Source organism: Enoplosus armatus, chromosome 19, assembly GCF_043641665.1.
Source record: "Enoplosus armatus isolate fEnoArm2 chromosome 19, fEnoArm2.hap1, whole genome shotgun sequence".
Lineage (NCBI taxonomy): Eukaryota > Metazoa > Chordata > Actinopteri > Centrarchiformes > Enoplosidae > Enoplosus > Enoplosus armatus.
The window spans coordinates 5,264,078-5,283,772 of NC_092198.1; the positions used below are offsets into that span (position 1 = coordinate 5,264,078).

Here is a 19,695-nt window from a genome sequence, read left to right on the forward strand (position 1 = left end):
AATTCAACAATAGCTAGATTAGAGGAATCCTAAATAATGACACTATTGCACCCTATCAATCCATTTGGATTAAACCATACAGTTTAAAATAAGAAAATATAAGGGGCGTTACCTTAGAAATACATTAGATTACATCAAACAAGTTTATTTTGAAAGGTATTCATAGATATTGCACTTTATCATCACTAAATATGTACAAAATGTCTGTGACAGATGCAATATTTTCTTTTTTTTATTATGTATGTTTACAAAAACAAATGTTCTTATCGTTATTCCTTGACAGTATCAATATGAATGGATGTAGATTTCTGAATATGTCAAAATGTGAGTGAAAAGTCCCCGTTTCTGTCGCCATCTCCTGGACAAATCGACAAACGCCTGCTTAGGCCAGGCATGCTTTGCTTTTCCTCCTTTTTAACGGCCCGCCCCTTCCTGCTGCGTTTTCGCGCGAGTTCTTGATAGGGGCGGGGTCATCTGGCGTCACGGTGGATTCTATTGGACAGCAGTACGTTTACCCGCCGACTATGCAAAACGTACATGCCGAGTTGACCAATCGCATTTTACGCTTTACTTGTACCCGGCACGCAGTGGCGCGAAAACCCTGCAGTGTGTGGTTTGACGGCAGCGGAGCACACACACCGTACCAAACTCCGTGCAATATTGTAAGATTTTAAAGTATAATAAATAACCGCTCATAATGGCAACCGACGTCGTAGATGACCGGGAGATGAGAGAGGCGCAGAGGGACTACTTGGACTTTCTGGACGACGATGTAAGTCTGACTTTTATATGATTTAACATATGAGAAATGAGAAACCATGCGCTCACAACAAAAGAACTCCCCTTCGTTTGATTAGTTTGCAAGAAACATCGCTGTTGACAGTTGAATTACACCTGTTTCTAAACGCTACATGCTGCCCGTTTTCTGCAGCAAGACCAGGGGGTTTACCAGAGCAAGGTCCGGGACATGATCAGCGAGAATAAAGCCCGACTCCTCGTCAATATCAACGACCTGAGGAGACGCAACGAGGCCCGGGCTGCAAAGTAAGGAAGGGACCTCAGTGTGTGTGTGTGTGGGAACTGATGTGTGTTATCTTCAGGTATTTTGTAAGTTGAGTAAAAACAGTGAGTTGATCTGAGAACATTTGGCTACGTGTTTTCAGTGGATTCAGTCCTTGTTTGCTCACACAGTATAATTCATTGCATAGAATGACTGTTTGTCTGAAGGACCAAGGTTTTGCAAGTTAAAGCGAGACTACATGTAACTGAAGGATAACAACAGTAATAACAGTCTTCCATTGAATTCATAAACAAAACATACCTTCTCTCTGTTTAACACACTCCTGTGTTTTCCTGCTGCAGTCTTACTTGGTCTGGTTTGACCAGTATTCTTGGCTAATGTATTACTGAAGCCAGTTTGTGATTTAACGTGTCTATGCCTGCTAGTTTAAGCTACATTTGACCGGTGATATTATCCAGTTACTGTCACGTAAGGCTACAGAGGCTGTTATTCAGCAAAAGACACTTTAAATCAAATCAAAGTTTAGATTCATCACACGAACGGTGGTTTAGCTGTATTGGACACATGAATTAAAGCATGTTGTAGAGGCCCTGAATACACATCGTGATTGTGACCTTTTGGTGTGCTGTTCTTACTCTATATGACAATGACATAAAAGTAAAAGCCGTTCTCGTCTCTGCCAGACTGATGAGCAATGCCTTTGAGGAGCTCCTGGCGTTCCAGCGGGCTCTGAAGGACCTGGTGGCCTCGGTGGACGCCACCTACGCCAAGCAGTATGAGGAGTTCTACATTGGCCTGGAGGGCAGCTTTGGCTCCATGCACGTCACCCCCAGAACCCTGACCTCCCGCCTGCTGGGCAGCATGGTGTGCGTGGAGGGCATCATTACCAAGTGTGAGTTGTTTACACCCCCCCGCCCACCCCCGGGCTTGTCTCCTTGACTGCTTTGCACTTGGTTTCAAAATGTTTCCCTTTCACGGTGACATTAATATCATTTCTCCCCCTTCAGGTTCTCTGGTGCGTCCTAAAGTAGTGCGCAGTGTCCACTACTGCCCGGCCACCAAGAAGACAATGGAAAGGAAGTACACTGACATGACCTCGCTGGATGCCTTCCCTTCCAGTGCGATCTACCCCACCAAGGTAACTATGCTCAGATGAGCCCAGATGTTTAATTTGTACATTTCGGGTACTTAAATGGCACTATTACCCAGATTAACGATTACTTGTTGCCTTTTTGGTTCATCTTTTCCTGCTTTTTCACGTGTCCCCTTTCCTACCTCCCTTTTTCTGTGTCTCTGGACAGGACGAGGAGAACAACCCTCTGGAGACAGAGTTCGGTCTCTCCGTCTACAAGGACCACCAGACCATCACGGTGCAGGAGATGCCCGAGAAAGCCCCCGCTGGCCAGCTGCCTCGCTCTGTGGACATCATCCTGGACAACGACCTGGTGGACATGGTCAAACCTGGAGACAGGGTGCAGGTCATCGGAACATACCGCTGCCTGCCCGCCAAGAAGGGAGGGTTCACTTCTGGCACGTTTAGGTGAGACGGGATAAACTGTGTATATTAACTGCTAGAGCGGCTTGCTGAGTTTCTTCTTCTTCTTCTTTATTATTATTATTATTATTATTATTATTATTATTATTAATTCTCCACCCTTTTCTACTCAGGACCATCATGATAGCCTGCCACGTCAAACAGATGAGCAAGGAGGTGTCCCCTTACTTCTCAGCCGACGACGTAGCCAAAATCAGGAACTTCAGCCGGACTCGCTCCAAAGTAAGGGTCCAAACTTTCTGCCGGTTGCTCTCAGCTGCTCGAGCTTATGGAAATGGTCCTATTTGAACTATGTGTGAAAATGAATTCTCCCCTTTTCTGTATTCATTTAGGATATGTTTGATCAGCTGGCTCGCTCCCTGGCTCCTAGTATCCACGGCCACGAGTACATTAAGAAGGCTATCCTTTGCATGCTGCTGGGCGGTGTGGAGAAGGTGCTGGAAAATGGATCGCGCATCAGAGGAGACATCAACATCCTGCTCATCGGTACCAATGTTTTTTTTTTTCTGCTAATGTACTCAGCCAGGAAATGTTCTTTTTCAGTCTTGTTTTGCTCATCTAAGATGTGTTTGGGACATGGTGGTTAACATCAGTTATCTGTCATCATGGATTTCCTTTTCACAAGGTGATCCATCAGTGGCAAAGTCCCAGCTGCTGCGTTACGTGCTTCACACAGCACCCAGGGCCATCCCCACCACCGGGCGAGGCTCCTCTGGAGTGGGTCTGACTGCCGCAGTCACCACCGACCAGGAGACTGGTAATGACGCACACTAATTCACTGAAGCTTATGCGTCCATTTCCTGTGTTGAACTAGTCAACTCACTGCTTTCTTTTCCCCCAAAGGCGAGCGTCGTCTGGAGGCGGGTGCCATGGTGCTGGCCGACCGCGGTGTGGTGTGCATCGACGAGTTCGACAAAATGTCCGACATGGACCGCACAGCCATCCACGAGGTGATGGAGCAGGGCCGCGTCACCATCGCCAAGGCCGGAATTCACGCCCGCCTCAACGCCCGCTGCTCTGTGCTGGCGGCGGCCAACCCGGTCTACGGCAGGGTGAGTAACTAACCTCAGAAGACCTTGTTTGATCCCTCAGCTGTTTATACATCGTTTTTGCTCAACTCTCAGCTGATCTGGATCATTTTAATCCTGCTCTGCCTCTGCAGTACGATCAGTATAAAACCCCCATGGAGAACATCGGCCTCCAGGACTCCCTGCTGTCACGTTTCGACCTCCTGTTCATCGTGCTGGATCAGATGGACCCCGAGCAGGACCGCGAGATCTCGGATCACGTGCTGAGGATGCACCGCTACCGCGACCCCCGTGAGCAGGAGGGAGCAGGTACTGTGCATCAGGACTTCCTAAAACTGCGTTCTGTGCAATAATTTAGAAATCGTTTTAAAAATGTCTGCCTCCTTGGTTTGTTTTTTGTTTTTAGCCATGGCTCTGGGTGGGACAGTAGACGTCCTGACTACAGAAGACCCAAACGCAGTAGCAGAAGAGCACGAGGAGCTGCAGATCTACGAGAAACACAACAACCTGCTGCATGGAAGCAAGAGGAAGAAGTACGCACACAGTATCTACCTTGGCATGGAACATCATTTTTTGTAATTATATAATGGATAAGCTTGTGTGAAATGTACAATAAACATTTGGAATAAGCAATGTTTCTTTTTTTTTTTGCTTCAGGGATAAGATTGTGAGCAAGGAGTTCATGAGGAAATACATTCACATCGCCAAGGCCGTGACACCCGTTCTGACGGAGGAGGCGGCCAATCACATCGCAGAGGAGTACTCAAGGCTGAGGAGCCAGGAGCAGATGGGTGCTGATATTGCCAGGGTGAGCAGAAGCATGCACACACACACCTTTTTTTATATATACACAAGAGGTTATTGGACGTACACAAACAGATTGGAGATTAGTGACCTCACCTCTTTCCCAGCATTACTCCGCCCCACATCAACCTGAGCAGACGTCTAATAGGTGCCGTTCACAGCAGACATTTTGACTTGTTGTAGTAGGGAAAGCACAGGTGTAACTAATAACATTAATGATGCCTCTGTTCTCAAGTCTCCCAGTAAGTCATGGCAATACCAGGACCCTGAAACTGAAGCAGCTACATGGAATTCAGCCATCGTTAATCTCCTTATTTACAAAAGAAAGCGCCATCCGAGCAAGAACAACCAGGATGACCAACAGTTTCTTCCCACATGCCAGAAGACTTCTTAACAACCAACCCCCCCACCCCCCCGTCAAGTGAAATGAACTGATTTAGCGCTAAAGCCACTTTTTGCGTTTTTGCACCCATTTAACTGCCTGATGTGACGAAATTAGAAATTATTACTTATTATTACTATTTATTGCTATATATATTCTCATTACTTTTAGATTGTTATATGTTTATTGACTACGGCTCTGGGGATGCTGTGCTGTCTCGTTGTTTTTATGACAATGACAATGAAGAACTTTGAATTGGGGAAAAAAAGGCCCATCATCCAGAATAACTGAAAACACCTGTGTTGATGTGCAGGGCCTTTAGTGAAAGTGAAAAGCTGCGTACCAATTCTATGTGTTCTGTGTGATGGCTCCTGAAAGATCCTCAAAGAGGAATATGTAGAAGTCAAATTTGGAAAAAACATTTAGCGTTGTCTCTTGAGTCGAATTTGCAGTACTTATCTGTGTTGCATATTGCATCGTGTTCGTAGAGAACAACGTTGGTTTCTTGTATACTTCAGGACTTCAGTTATGCCTTTTTCATTGCAGACGTTTTGACATGCAGTAGTAGTTAGTAATAGTGATAATAATGTATAATTGGTAATAGTGTTACCAATGAAACTAATTAAGGTTCCATTCTGGTGCGTGTCGGCTCACCAGAAAGCCTCTGCTACACTAAGTGGAACGGAACCATAATTAATGTCATTAATTAAACCTGCGTTTGCCTGCTATTTCAAGTCAAGATGGCTGCTGTGAAAAAGGGCTATGACGTCCAGGTGTAACTAATAACATTAACGATGGCTCCGTTCTATTCAAGGGAACCAGCACGTCCAATTAACAGGACCCCTGAACTGACATGTCGTAATTAATGTAATGTAATGTTATTAATGACGTGTCAAAATGTGTGAGACACATTTTAACTGAATTATAGAAGTACGTTGTAATGAAGTGAAGAAACTGTTTTGATTATTTTATTTACACAAATGATTCTTTAGTTCCTGGCGGGTCATTGTCATATGTTAGTAGAAACCATGCACATGAACAACTACTGGTACCTGATGTGTTTGGACCATATGAGCACACTCTGACCTCGTTCCCTTCCTCCTCTTTAGACCTCTCCAGTGACGGCCCGAGCGCTGGAGACTCTGATCCGTCTGTCCACGGCACACGCCAAGGCCCGAATGAGCAAAGCGGTGGAGCTGGAGGACTCTGAAGTGGCCGTGGAGCTCGTCCAGTTTGCCTACTTCAAAAAGGTCTGTGCTGCCGAAGAAAGGAATGACGACGATGTTTTTGCCCCCTAAACGCCGGGGTAGTTGCGCCCCAGATTTCTGCAGTAACATGTGGTTGAAGCTCATATCTGGGTTGTCTGGTTGCCTCTGCAGGTCCTGGAGAAAGAGAAGAAACGTTCGAGACAGGAGCGCGACTCTGGTTCAGAGGAGGATGAGGAGGAGTCCACTCAGCGTTCACAGAAAACTGTGAAGAAGAGGTAGATTCTTGGTGACACACAGATACACTTTGCTTACTCTGCATCACCCAGTATACAGAGTAATAATAGCTGCATTTTAAAATAATTACATTTATTTTAAAATGCTCGTGTTGCCATCGATCGTCAGTCATCACTAACACTAACCTGTGTGTCCTGCAGGGGGCGACATGGTTCTCAGGGCAGCGAGCCCTACAGCCCGTATGACTTCAGTGAAGAGCAGAATGTCCCTGAGAGTAAGCATCACTTTTATTACCTTCCCACGCTGCTGTAGTCTGCTTTTGTCCCCTTTTTTAAAATTGTATTTTTACTTTTTTGGAGGATAAACTGCAAAGTGATACATTCAGCATGTGATCTTGGAGCTGAAACACTATTATATCACTAAGATTTGTGAATTGGCCAAATGGAATTTTTGTTTATTCGTTGTTCATGCTTGCCCTGAATGTGTTTTTAAATGCATTTTGTAGACATGGTCTCCTATAAATGATCAAGTCGGTTAAAAAGACTCCAAATAGAAGTAAGAAAGAAGCATTAGGAGGACAAAATCCATTAATTTACTTTACAGCAAATACTTTTTCTTTTGATACAATTTGCTGATAATACGTCTGTACGCTGACCTAAAAAATATTTTGAATGCAGACTTTTACTTAAGTGAAGGATCTGAATACTTCTACCACCTCTGCTGAAAGTAACAATACATAGCATGCCTGGCTAACCATGTAGTAACCTGATCTGTAACTTTTATTGTTTTATTTAGTAGTGAGCATTTTAATGTTATTTAGAAATACTTAAGATTTGAAACAGTTGCCAGGGCCTTTAAAATCCCGTACCTTGTTGTTGCGATGGCATTCTCTGCACGTATTTGAGTTCTCATGCTGGTCTTTACGCTCTTTAGTTCAGGCCGGCACCCAGAAACCAGCCAAGCCACAGCAGGAAGAGGAGGAGCCCATGGACGCCTCATCACAGGCTGAAGACTCTGAGCTCTCTGCAGAGAGGTGGGTGATGGATTGAAATAGTCAGAAGATCAGTGCCACTACCTGCGATCACTTACTTCATTCATTTTAAGGATGAAGAGTTCAAGGGATCAAATAACTTCCAGTGCCCTGAGATGTCATACCTGTGTAACTTCCTGCTGTGAAATGTAATCTGATCTCTCCTCGTTTCCTCCTCCAGACTGAAGGAGTTCAAGTCGTCCCTGTTCTCGGTGTTCCAGTCTGCTCACGCTCAGTCGGTGAAGATGAAGACCCTAATGGACGACATCAACAAGGAGCGTCAGAACCGGTTCTCTGAGCCGGAGGTTCGCGCGGCTTTGGCTCGCATGCAGGACAGCAACCAGGTCATGGTGGCCGATGACATCATCTTCCTCATCTGAGGGAGGGAGAGGAAGATGGCGGTTTCTGAAATAGATACATGAACTCTGAAAGAAAGTGATTTATATTCAAATATACATTTTTTTTTCTCCTCCACCTGATTCTGGACACTTTGTTTGTATTCATGCATCCTGTTTTTCATCTCTCATTTTCTCAAAAATGCAGTCTAATGTTGCACAAAAAAAACAAAGCAATCTGCCCTTCCACACCTGAAACACCAAAAATGACTGACGGTTTGTTCTTGAGATGGATTTGGATCCACTGTGGTGCAGATTGTTCCATCAGCCTGTATGGATGCAACAAGATCAAGTCTTAATCCATGATCCACTTGTTTCTGTTCAATCGTGCTAATGCCACCTTATAATGTCCTTATCACCACGTGTCAACAGACTGTAAGTGACGAACATCTCAGTTCACATGAAGAAGGCAGAAGGGTGCTGCAGCCCAGTGCGAGTACAAGTTTCATTTAGCAATGAAATGTGCATTACTACACCATAATAAGGAATTATTAAGTAGTTCAACCAACGCTTCTGTTGTGTGGATTTGTATATAGTTGAAAGCAAGTTTTGAAAATGAATTAACTGTAGTTGTGTATTAAAAAATAAAATGCTGTTCTCTGGGAAATGACTTGGGTTCTTGAATGAATTGACGGCGCTACATTACAGCACGTCACTATGTAATACTGTACATCTCGGGGAAATGACTGCCTGAGGTCGGGCAGTTTGTGCCCTGGCTGTGTTTCATTTCTTGTGATAATAAAATTGGCTGGGGAGAGGCTGGGGGAACTTTAATTTCCCAGAAGAGGATTAAACCTCTTCCTGCTTCTGTACCTTTTTTATTTGAAAGGTGTGTTTATTTGTGTCCAGACCTGACGACATCATGGTACCCTCACATCGTAAACCCACAGTATCTGCATCTCTGTAATGTACATGAACTATGGTTCTGATCAGTCTGCAGATAAGACCCAAGAGGCGCCTGAGTCGTGAGCCGGCAACCACCACTGGCACCATCATCCAGGACATGAGTGTGCTCTCGACGCCCACGGCTGACTCATATCACATATCGTACCAAAGGCTGCAGCCTGCGCCTTCCTCGCATCTGTCACCTAAGCTAAGAAGACCAAGTTTAGTTTTAGTTTTTCTTTTAAAGCTGAGTTTCAGGATGGCCGTCACTATTTTGGCCTTAGCTTCACATTTAACGTACAGATAAATAACTCTTGGCAAGAGTGTGTATCTCCCAAAATGTGACTATATCACACAACTACTGCTTTTAGAGTTTCTGAATTAAAGAGCGTGGTCCTCTGTGAAAACCGCTCCACTAGGGCACATCAGCTTGGCTGACGTGTCTTCTGATGAGCAGCTGTATGAATAAATGGTCTTGAACTTGACTCCATCACTTGGTGTCTAGTCAAACCTCACCTTTGGGAAACAAGGCTGCTCGCCGCTACGTAACAGAGCTGACGGAGGAACTGAAGTCAGCTGGCCTGTCGGAGCTCTTCACTGGGAGCAGATGGGAACAGAGGAATGGCAAAAGAACATAGAAACAGTATAAAAAGAGGGACTTCGCAGTTAAAAGGGGATGGATGGGCAGCTGTGGAGTCCAAATTGTAAATAAATGCAAAATTTGACTTTTTGTTGTTCCACTTGTGTGTCTTCCTAAATTAATTGGACTAAACGTTTAGGTGGTGCCCTCGTTAAAGCTGCTGTAATCAATGTTTTTTATATTAACAATGGATCAGACGGCTATGAGTAATGTGAAAGTAGTGATTCGAAGAGATTAACCCGTCTTTCACCTCATTGCTTTTGTTGTATGCCCTCAATTTTGCTGTTCTGGTCTCATTAGTGGTGGTTTTCCAGATGCAGCAGGCAGCTGTTTTCAGGGGCTTTGATAAGCCCACTGTTTGCTACCTGCCTGTTAAAGTTTTTCCTTGCCGCTGTACAACTGTTTTCACCCCTTTTGGTGACACTCACTAGGCTCCATAGGCTGCAAGCTGCAAAACTGCAATATGTTAAGTGTTTGTTTGACAGGGAGGCTGCTCCCGTGAATTGCTCAAATTCAAATGGATCATCTCCTATCTATTCAGTATGTGAGGAACACGTTGTAGTAGAACTTTAATGGTGTGAAACTGCTTGAACATCTCGCTCTGAAACCATTTCTCTTTACTCCACTATACGTCCAGCACAGCTGTGATCCAGTTAATATAGGCTCCTTACTCATATGACGCATGGAGAGAGAAGATGCTATCACACGGTTTGTCTTCGGGGAGTTAGTTATGCTGAGTTGTTACCAGAACCCCCATCAGCACTTCCTTGACCTACATTGTTTAGCGTGGGTTGTGTGTGTTTTATATGACTCAGATATATGTATATATATATATATATATATATATATATATATATATATATATATATATAAAAAAAGAAGTTGAGGCAGTTCAGAATGATTAGTCTCTGCTGGTTTCTTAATGGGATACTGACAAAACAACAGTAAAGACTGAGACTGTTCTCTGGTTCTCTGGAGTCGCAGGGTTGAATGTACTATTACTATTTTTTTCTGAAAGCACATCACAAATGATTCTTTGTTTTACTCAGGTTTGGGTTGAAAAACATCCACTCTGGTTTGGTTTGGACACTGAAGGAACATTTTCCAGCTTGAGTTGCATATTTTCACACAAGTGCGGCCTTCTTTTTACTCAGAAATATATACTTTTTTTTTTGCCACAAAAGTAAGAAGCAGCGTTTTTACAGCCACATCAAACAACCGTGTTCACACCCTTTGACAGGATGCAACAGGTCAGACATACAAAGGTGTCACGCTCGCTCATCACACATACATTTCAGACAGGGGAATTATTGCTTTTCCCATGTGCTGTGACTCAGTAATTATAGGTCACAGTGGGGTCAAGAAAAAATAGCAATGCTTTGAGATCTGTCATTTGAGTGCATTTCTTTTCTGACAATGGGAAATACACATGCATAGGCACACAAGAAGACAAACCAATATCTTGTTTACAGAACAGTTTCTATCTTTATAATCAGTGACAGTCATAGCGAAAATGCACCACAGATCTTGCCAGCACACACCAACACAGTCTGCCTGCATATAAACACAGAGAGAGAACGCAGACATAAGACCGCTGAGGAGCTCCTTGCAGTTTACGTTGGGCGAGACGACACAATCATGCCGCTGGTGAGTCATCTTCAACTCGTATTGATGATCGCAAGATTGCTTTTCAGAGGGTGGCTTCAAGGTTTATATGACATGATGTGAAATGTACTGATTTTGTGAAAGGTTAGTCTACCATTTGACTCCAAATTTCATACTGTTGGTCTTAAGATCAAGAAGCAAATGCAAGAAACGTCTTTCAGTCACTCCGAAGGTTTTCCAGAGTTTTCAAAAGTCAATAATACTATAGCATAATATCAGGCATTCACACATCCATCAATTAAAGTGGAAATCCAGCCAAACATCTGGCAACAGAAACAAAAATGGGCTAAAAGAAAAAGAAGCATTTTCTTTTCGACCACCCCAGTTTGCTCTTTTCTCCATCTTCTTCTGAAAGTCTCTTTAGCTGCTGTTTGTTTTTCATGTCTTACGACCATGAACGCACTTAGTTTTAGCACTGGCGCTCTCGTGCTCAGGTGCTGAGGGCTTTGCTGGTGCTGGGCCTGGCCACGCTGTTGCACGCCACCAGGAAAGGCCAGGCGGTTCAGGTGAGGTCGGGGCAGGGAACCAGGCTGAAGAACAAGACAGTGAGACTGGTCCTGGATCCCTCCGTGCAGCCTCAGATCAGCAGCATGTCCTCCGCAACCATTGCCAACATGTCTCTGTCACCGTGGACGTACAAGTGAGGCATCGCTGTAATTTCTCTTTCATCGCTCCACTTAGTTGGTGCCAAAAACCACCAGTTTATGTGACATGACGTGTTTGGTCATTCAGTAACCAGTTTTGAACTTTTAAAGTTCAGTTATGAATGTATTTCCTCCCTCTCCAGAGACTCCTGGGTGGCATCTCGGCTGCCTGGGCGGATCTCTCACGCTCAGTGCCTGACCTCGAGCTGTCTGAGCCTGCAGGGGGGTGGAGAGGATGCGGCCCTGGAGGCCAAACCTATCTACTACCAGGTCCTGGTCCTCCACAGGTGAGCCGCTGCAGTCTTTATAAAAACATCTAATGATGCACTTTTTGCCTCTGCTTTTTGTTTGTAGTTAAACTTATAGAGCTACAATCGATCTTATCTCTTAATCTGATGCCTTTCCTGTTGAACAAGCTGCAAGGGTGGGACATCATTCAGAAGTATAAACCAAAGGTACATCAGTTAGGGAAACAAAGCCAGTTGTATCTAATGGAAGACGCACACAGTGTTGTTTAATAGATCTTCTTCATGTATACCTACCAGGACAGAATGAGGTATAGATTCCCTGTTTTTTATTTTCACATACAGCAGAGAGAAACAGAGAAAATAATTTTTTTTGGCATTTGTCAATGTGTAAATTGTACATTATGGGATGCGTAGTTGATAAATCCATTGGGGGAAAAAATCCTCATACACTCAGATGTCTTTATTTCAAAGACAGTTTCCTTTCTGATTGACTTCCCATCGCTGAACACATAGTGAAAGTGGTATAAAGGGTTTGGCATTTTTTAAAAGATGTTGCAGTTATTGAATTAGATTGACTTCTCGTCATAGCCTCTACAGTCCAATGTTATCTAATTTAGCGCTATAATCATATATTCAGCCCTCGCTATATTTTTCCCATCCCACCCCAGAGTCACGAGGAAAAGGCGCAATAACAAAGGAGGGAGGAAGGCCAGGGACAAGTACGCCTTCAGACTGGGGACGGAGGTGATCACAGTGGGCTGTACCTGTGTGAGACCCAGCGTTGTACCCCAGCAGTGACACGCAGGAGTCTCTTTCAGCTGACTGTAAATGTTGTTGTTATCACTTTCTAACTTAAACTGAGCAATATTCTCATCACATGTCATCGCTGAATCACATGTGTGTAACGTGAAAGGGCCTTTTTTTGACTGTTGTGACTAATTAGCGCTAGCATATTCCTGGCATCGTAGCGTGTTAGCCATTAGCTTGCCAACAAGCCTTCATACAGCATTCATACTGTTTTATTATCATTATTATTGTTTTTATCTTATATTATTGTTGGGTATTTGTTCCATTTTATTTTTGTATTATTTTTAATTGTCTGATTTTAATTGCCCCATTGCTTCCTGGACTATGTAAATAAAGTTTATTATTATAATAATGCTATTGTTGTTATTCAATTCAACACATTTACTGTATGTCATTTTCTCAGGACAACTGAGCCATGAAAGGAGTGTTGTTGGATATATATGTTTACAGGCTTCGTACGGCTTTTGAAGAGTAAAATTCAAGCACTTTTTAAGCACTTTCAAAGTATCTAAACCAAAAATTTCCAGATTCTCGAAGCCTTTATCATCACATCTAAAATTTTTACCATAAATGCAATTGCAAAGAATTTATTTATACCCACAGCATCATGATTGATGATGATTATTTAATGCTTGCTGTGACAGGAGACAAATAAATAAGCAGACGGGATTGTTTCATTTGAAATATTAAAAGGGTTTTGGTTTACATGAGTGACTGTGTAGAAGAAACACCGGATTATGTTGAAAATCAAGCATTTTTTAAGGAGTATATTTGAATTCAAGCATATTCCTAACCTTGAAGACTTTGTACAAACCACGTATATACAGTATATATATATAAATATATATAGTGGATTATGGTGGCTGGAAAGTAAGAATAATGTGTTGTGAGAGACTTGAGTAAGAAAATCAACCTGAAACTATAAACATGAGGGGGTTAACCCCCCCATCCCCAGTGGAAATTATGCCTGTGTGTGTGTGTGTGTGTGTGTGCGTATACAAGTGCATGCAAAACATTGTGTTAACCTACTAATGAGAAATGATGAGAAACACCAGCAGAGTGTAAGTTCAGTCAAGCTGTTTTTACTGACCATGCCAAATAGATACAATCAATCCAGCCTTGAAGATATACAGCGACACACAGTTACAGTACAAACCCCATGTTACGACTCCCCAGTTACAGTGCAAACATTTTAGACATTTCAATCAAGTCAGTATGACTCAACAACTTGAGCAAATTTCATTTCCTTCTGTTTACTCTTTTAGCTTGAAATTCTCTTGAAAATCATAAACTGACAAGCCGAGCACAGTGACACATGCCAAAGCAAACTGAGACCACTGGTTCGCCAGAAAACCCCCAAACACATCCTCTCAAAACCAAATCCGTCCAAATCCTGAACTCCTGTCACTCACTTTGACTTTGCTACCTTGTGGTGTTATTGTTGTTTATACTGTATATATCCACTGTCCTTCACGTAAGCCTGTGTGCTTTTGAGTTGTGCTTAAAGAAATAAGAGTGCAATCAGTGCTCTAAATCTAAGAGAGTCAAATGCATGTCACTGATCTACGACTATACTACAGTTAAAGTTTCACAAAGAGCCTGAAAATGGCAGAACACAGCAGAGCTTTCTTATTTTTTCTTCTATGCCCCTAGAGCACTGTAGAAAGAAAAGCTTCATTTTAAATTCATAAACCATATTGTGAGATTCGCTGAGATTTAGCACACGCAGACGTCCCCAGACGGACCGAACAATCCCAAACAAAAAAAACGGGTGCAACGGTGGAAATCGAGGGAAATCAAGTTTTATTTTTCATTCGGAAACAGTAGAAACTTGTGTGTTATGTCCTATTTATGTGTATTGACTAGTAAGTATCCTGTAAATCAAGAAGACTCTGAACTTTGACTTGTATTGGTTGTGACTGACAGGCTCCTAAACTACATCACATCACACCTTTTTTTCCCCACGTTTTACTTGGTAACCATTTAGATTACAACTCCCTACTCCAGAGCTTCAGTCTAATTGGAAAGAAACTGTGTCATTGGTTGTGATTATTATTGATACAAAGCAAGAAAAACACAGCAGTTAACGCTGAAACATCATGCAGGCAGTTGTAAGTTCCTGTTTTCCGACTGGAAAGAGAGCTGTGATTTAAATGTTTACCTCCCCCTGCCTTGATGCAGTTTTTGGTCCACACCAAACAACCATCGTTGCCCCTCTTTTAAAAATTTGAAATGTTTGTTTTGATGCCACCCCCACCCCCCCACCCTCTTTCCTTTAGAAAAAAAAGCAAAAGATCTCTTTTTGAATTTCAACATCAAGAGCTGGCTAAACTTTGTACAGCTTTTTCAGAATCGTTACAGCACACATCAAATATGAAAACTCGTATTTTCCCTTTGTTTGAGTTGCTTTTGAGTCATTTCTTTTTTCTTTCCTGCACTGTTTTGATTTCCTTTTTTTTCTTTTTTTCTTTTACCGACTCAAAAGACTCCCAGTCCTGCCCTTTCTCTCTCTTGTTCCCTCGGCTCCACTCATCTACCGGCAGGCTTCCTCCTTCATCTCCTTGTTCTTCCTCACTTCTTCCGCGTGTTTGTCCTGCCAGACAAACACAGAGACATAGCAACATTAGAGTCATTAGCATTCCTGAATATATCAGCATTAATGAGGGAGACGCCAGCAGAACGAGGCAATGGCTCAGCGGCTGTTCATAAAGATTTGAACAGGGGGAGTGAGACAGAGTGGGGAGAACTAAAAACTCTTTTCCACCTCATATAATATTCATGATTACTGATCAAGCTTGTGAACAATGTTAAAATAGAAAGGCATGCCTGGTTTATGATACTGAAGGCTTGCCTCATTTGCACTCAAGAAAACTTAAATTCCACTTTAGGTCTCGATTAAAGGAAAAGTTTGACATTTTAGAAAATACACTTTGCCAATTTGCTTGTTTTATGAGCTGAACTATTTCTTGGCAAACAAGACATAACTTCTTAATTAGTGAGCTTTAGAGGTGCTGGTAGGTGGATATTTTGGCTTTCGAACAGAGCCAGCTGTTTTCAGTCTTTATGCTAAGCTAAGTTACATACAAATTCAAAGGAATACTTCGATTTGGGAATTTCTCTTATTTGTTTTCTTTCTGAGAGTTAGATGAAAAGACTGATGCCACCTTCATGTCCGTGTGCTAACTATGGAGCTGAAGCTGTGAGGCAATTCGCCTAGCTTAGCATAAAAACAACACTAACAATAGTTATACTGAAACAGAAAGAGTGCAAAATTGCTCCCTTGTTCTTCTGATTTCAAAACCTGTGTTTAAATGTGTTTGCCAAACATGTTTTTTTAGTGTATTAGTCTTAAAGTGTGAGACCTTAAGTTTGACAACACTGTAGAACCCGTTGGAAAACCCCCTTACAAGCTCTCTGTAAAGATTAGAAGTAATCATATCGACAGGACCGCACCTTCTCCTGCAGCCTCTCCAGCATGGCGGCCAGCAGGGCCTCCCTGTTCTCCTTGTTGGCCTCCATCTTCTGCTCAAGCTTTTCCTTGGCGTTCTTGATGAAGTTGTTGTTCTCCTCGAAGGCCTTCTGGATCACCTCGCGCTCATGCTCCCTCTTCTCGGCCAGGTGCTTCAGCAGCTCAGCCTCCTGGCACTAGATGGAGATAGAGAGCACTGAAGGTAAATCAACAGGCAATTTGATAAACTGCAAAGGGTATCAGCTGCAATCTTGGAGATCTTGGGCATTACAAGAGGCAGAATAGGCATTAGGGAAGAATGCAGGACATAATAATGGGACAAATGTATGTTAGCATGTAAAGGAAATCCAGTGAACTAAGAGGTTCCAGACTAATTTGCATTTGCGAGTTGGTCTGGCGATGTCAGGCTGAAACAACCCACCAGCTGCCATCAGAATCTGATTGAAGTACTGCTAAATCCTGATTGATGCACCACAGTATGACTTCAGGTTTTTCAAACTAGGCCCTGCCCACTTCAAACCAGTGAAAATGGTATAGAGAAAAACAAACAAACCTCTCTAGATCTCTAATGTGAAAGAATTAAAACTGTTTGTTGCAGGACTCTTTCTCTGTGCTAGCAGGACTCTTTCTCTCTTCTCACCCCCCCCCCCACCATCCCCTTTGCTTGATGAATATGAGCCATTGTGAGTGTGTCCTTGCATGATTGCCCTTGTACTTTCATGTCTCTCTTTTCATCTTCCCACCCTCCCTCTGCTTTCCTCCCTTCCTTTCCATCAACTCCAACACTCCCTCCCTCTTTCCTTTTATCCATTTCCACCCTTTTTTCTCCTGCGCTGATAAATCACGCTGCCCACAAAGAGCGTTGTCAGATGTTTGACAATGCCTGAATGAGCTACAAATAGCAAGGGTTAGGGTTACAGTTTAAGGGTAGGGCCTGTCCGGTTGTGTTTCTTGTGGGTACGATGATACAAACACCCAACACCACCCCTTCAACCCTCACCTTCCGCCTCTCCTCGGCGGCCTCCAGCTTCTTCTGGATCTCCTCCAGGGACGGGTCGCGGCGCTGCGGCATGGAGGCGTTGAGCTCTGGCACGCCGTCAAAGGACGGGGGCTTGAGGATGACCTCGAAGGCCTGGCCCGATGCCCGCTTGTTCAGCTCAATCACCTCCACGTCTTTGATGGCGCACCAGCCCAGGTCCACCGCATCTGTGGTGATGGATTGTGGCCATGTTTAGATTATTTATTTAGTATGACATTTCAATACAGTTACACATCATCAGTATGTGGTTTTTGGTGCATCGTGTGGTTTACCTACATTCCTTCTACACGTCTCTGCATTAGTTGAACAAATTCCTACATTTCCCAGAATGACTAGTGTGTATATGATACTGCATATTTGTCCCTGTATGAGTGTTAACGTGTGAAAGGCATTTATTTTTACCTTCTGCCTTGTATGTAGGTTTTTCTGGAGTCTGTGGATTCAGGCAGGCGCAGAACAGAGACACCAGGGGGAGCTCTTTGACCTTCTCCTTGTAGGCTGAGGACACACACACACACACACACACACACACACACACACGCACGCACGTTTGTTCTGTTATGCTTGACATTGTGTTGACTCAAACTAAATGATGAGCAAGCATTCAAGGGCTGATGAATGTAATTGTCGTTGTCAGTGGCAGCGACTAATCATTCTCATTATGTTATTATAATGACAAGATACATGGTTCAGATAAGAAAAGTGCACTCTTGTTATTATTCACACGGTGGAATCATAAGCAGCATGTACAGTAAAGGAGAAGGGGAGCTGTGAGGCTGCATTTACCTGCCAGAGTCATCTTCTCACTGTGTTTGTAACTCTCCAGGGATGCTGAAGATCCTTCTCAGTCTGTTGGAGGGAGACATACAGACACAGAGGGAGAGACAGAGGGGACAGGATTGAATGAAGCGACTTCAAAGGTCATATAATGAATGTGAGAAGCTGTGGCTACGGAGAGAGTTAACCAAGACCGCAAGCTGCAGAGCACTTGTGTAAGCGCCTCCCATTAAGGTTTAATTCGACCAATGAGAGAACAGCTCTGCGTCAAAGAATAAATGTAGACCAAAATAGAAAGTCATTCTAGCCAAGTATAGTTTGAACATCTTCACAATCAAACCAGGGAAGTGAACAAGAAAGAAGCGATAAAAAGACATCATCACACGCATAACATCATGTAACATCGTGACCCGAGGTCAGACTTCATCGTCCTGTTCACATGTGAACAAAAATGGCCCATCCCTCCTTTAATAGGAGATTTCAACAAACAAAGTTCACATAGAAGTGCTTTAAAGCCCCTTCAGTGGAAAATTCAATTCTTGTTTACCCTTAACACTGTTATATGTCACTGATCTGTGACCCTATGTCCACTCTCCCGTCAGTGATGTCTTGTGTTTCCCAAGAATGAAAGACATATAAAAACACAAATTTCTGTCTAATGTGAGTTTTATTTCATTTTAAAATCCTTTCCTTGTCTCTTTTTGAAAAATCCAGAATCTATGAAAATGCAAATACTGTCTCCTACTTCATTAGCCAGGTTTCCATCCAAATTTATTTTTTAGTTTCCAGAAAATCTGCAAAACCAAATGCAAACGTATGTGGATTTCCATCCACTACTGTCACATGAATATTAGGAGTTGGTTCCTTGAGATAAACAGTTGGTGGTGCTAATGCTAATTCTACGGTCAGGTGCCATTAAATCATTGCAGAAGACGAGGGCGCAACGAAATGACGTTATTAAAAGAGTGCCAGTCAAACCTAAAACAAACGAAAAGCATGTAGAAAACATGATAGAAATATTGTTTGTTTCATGTATTCGTTTAAGTGAGGTTATAGTCTCCTCATCGCTCCACATCAACTTTTCCACCTCAAGACAATACTATTTTTCAAGTTATTGGTCTCTCCACTCTTTTGAAAGTATTCATAATAACAGGTGGATGGAAATGCATTTACTGTACGTGTACTGGAGGTTTCAAGCTTCAGAAGTCGCACAGTATGTCATTTCTGCTGCTGGGGGTCTCTCAATCACAACAAGGGAATATGCCACCATCGACAGGCGACCAAATGAGCAGCAATGTTACCTTAAAATTAAGGATTTCTCTCTCACAACTCAACAAAATATATAACACAGGTCTAGTCGTTTTTAGACATTTTAATGTGGAAATGTTACATATTATACTATTAAGGTGAAAACGGCCTTCTTAGATTTCCTTAGTCTTCCAGTCTAATGTTAAACTCTACACATACATCACTCCGCACAGCGAAGCTCAAACATCAAAGTGAAGTAACCAAAACGCATTTTGAATGGAGGGGTTTTTCTCTCTCCCCCGCCCTCTGTGTCGTACTGAATCACAGCCGTGACACAAGTGGAGGAAGTAGCTGTAAATCTTTGAGAAGATGCAAGAAAGGAAGAGGAAGGCATAAACAACCAAGCCAGGCATCAACCGCAACACCGGCCTGTTTCCCCACATGCTGAAAACAGTGCTGTGCCGCAATATGTGTTGTGATTAAAGCAACCGTGTCTCTGCCATGATGACTGAGGCCTGTTGATCAAATTATACTCATGAACGTTTGACTGGCGACTGAATGAAATTCAAGAATAATTCGATTCAATTTAGAACAAATTCAAACAGTGATTGAATTA

At 42.9% G+C, this 19,695-nt stretch overlaps 3 protein-coding genes across 3 annotated transcripts; 2 read left to right on the forward strand and 1 right to left on the reverse strand.

Annotated features, from left to right (window-relative positions):
• Positions 1–665: 665 nt before the first annotated feature.
• mcm3 (minichromosome maintenance complex component 3) lies at positions 666–8,415 on the forward strand. The gene is made up of 17 exons (XM_070926442.1): positions 666–772; positions 932–1,044; positions 1,705–1,913; positions 2,029–2,159; positions 2,323–2,561; positions 2,690–2,798; positions 2,909–3,062; positions 3,202–3,333; positions 3,420–3,628; positions 3,739–3,913; positions 4,011–4,137; positions 4,262–4,412; positions 5,900–6,040; positions 6,170–6,273; positions 6,433–6,506; positions 7,166–7,265; positions 7,444–8,415. Exons 1-17 carry the CDS (start codon positions 698–700, stop codon positions 7,640–7,642), a joined length of 2,442 nt encoding a protein of 813 aa, XP_070782543.1. The 5' UTR covers positions 666–697; the 3' UTR covers positions 7,643–8,415.
• A 2,405-nt stretch (positions 8,416–10,820) lies between these two features.
• il17a/f3 (interleukin 17a/f3) lies at positions 10,821–12,537 on the forward strand. The gene is made up of 4 exons (XM_070926305.1): positions 10,821–10,829; positions 11,282–11,487; positions 11,635–11,778; positions 12,408–12,537. Exons 1-4 carry the CDS (start codon positions 10,821–10,823, stop codon positions 12,535–12,537), a joined length of 489 nt encoding a protein of 162 aa, XP_070782406.1.
• Positions 12,538–15,079: 2,542 nt separating this feature from the next.
• On the reverse strand, positions 15,080–17,853 carry stmn4 (stathmin-like 4). The gene is made up of 5 exons (XM_070926443.1): positions 17,841–17,853; positions 17,457–17,552; positions 17,016–17,221; positions 16,000–16,191; positions 15,080–15,139 (listed from the first exon to the last, which is right to left on the reverse strand). Exons 1-5 carry the CDS (start codon positions 17,851–17,853, stop codon positions 15,080–15,082), a joined length of 567 nt encoding a protein of 188 aa, XP_070782544.1.
• Between the last annotated feature and the right edge of the window lie 1,842 nt (positions 17,854–19,695).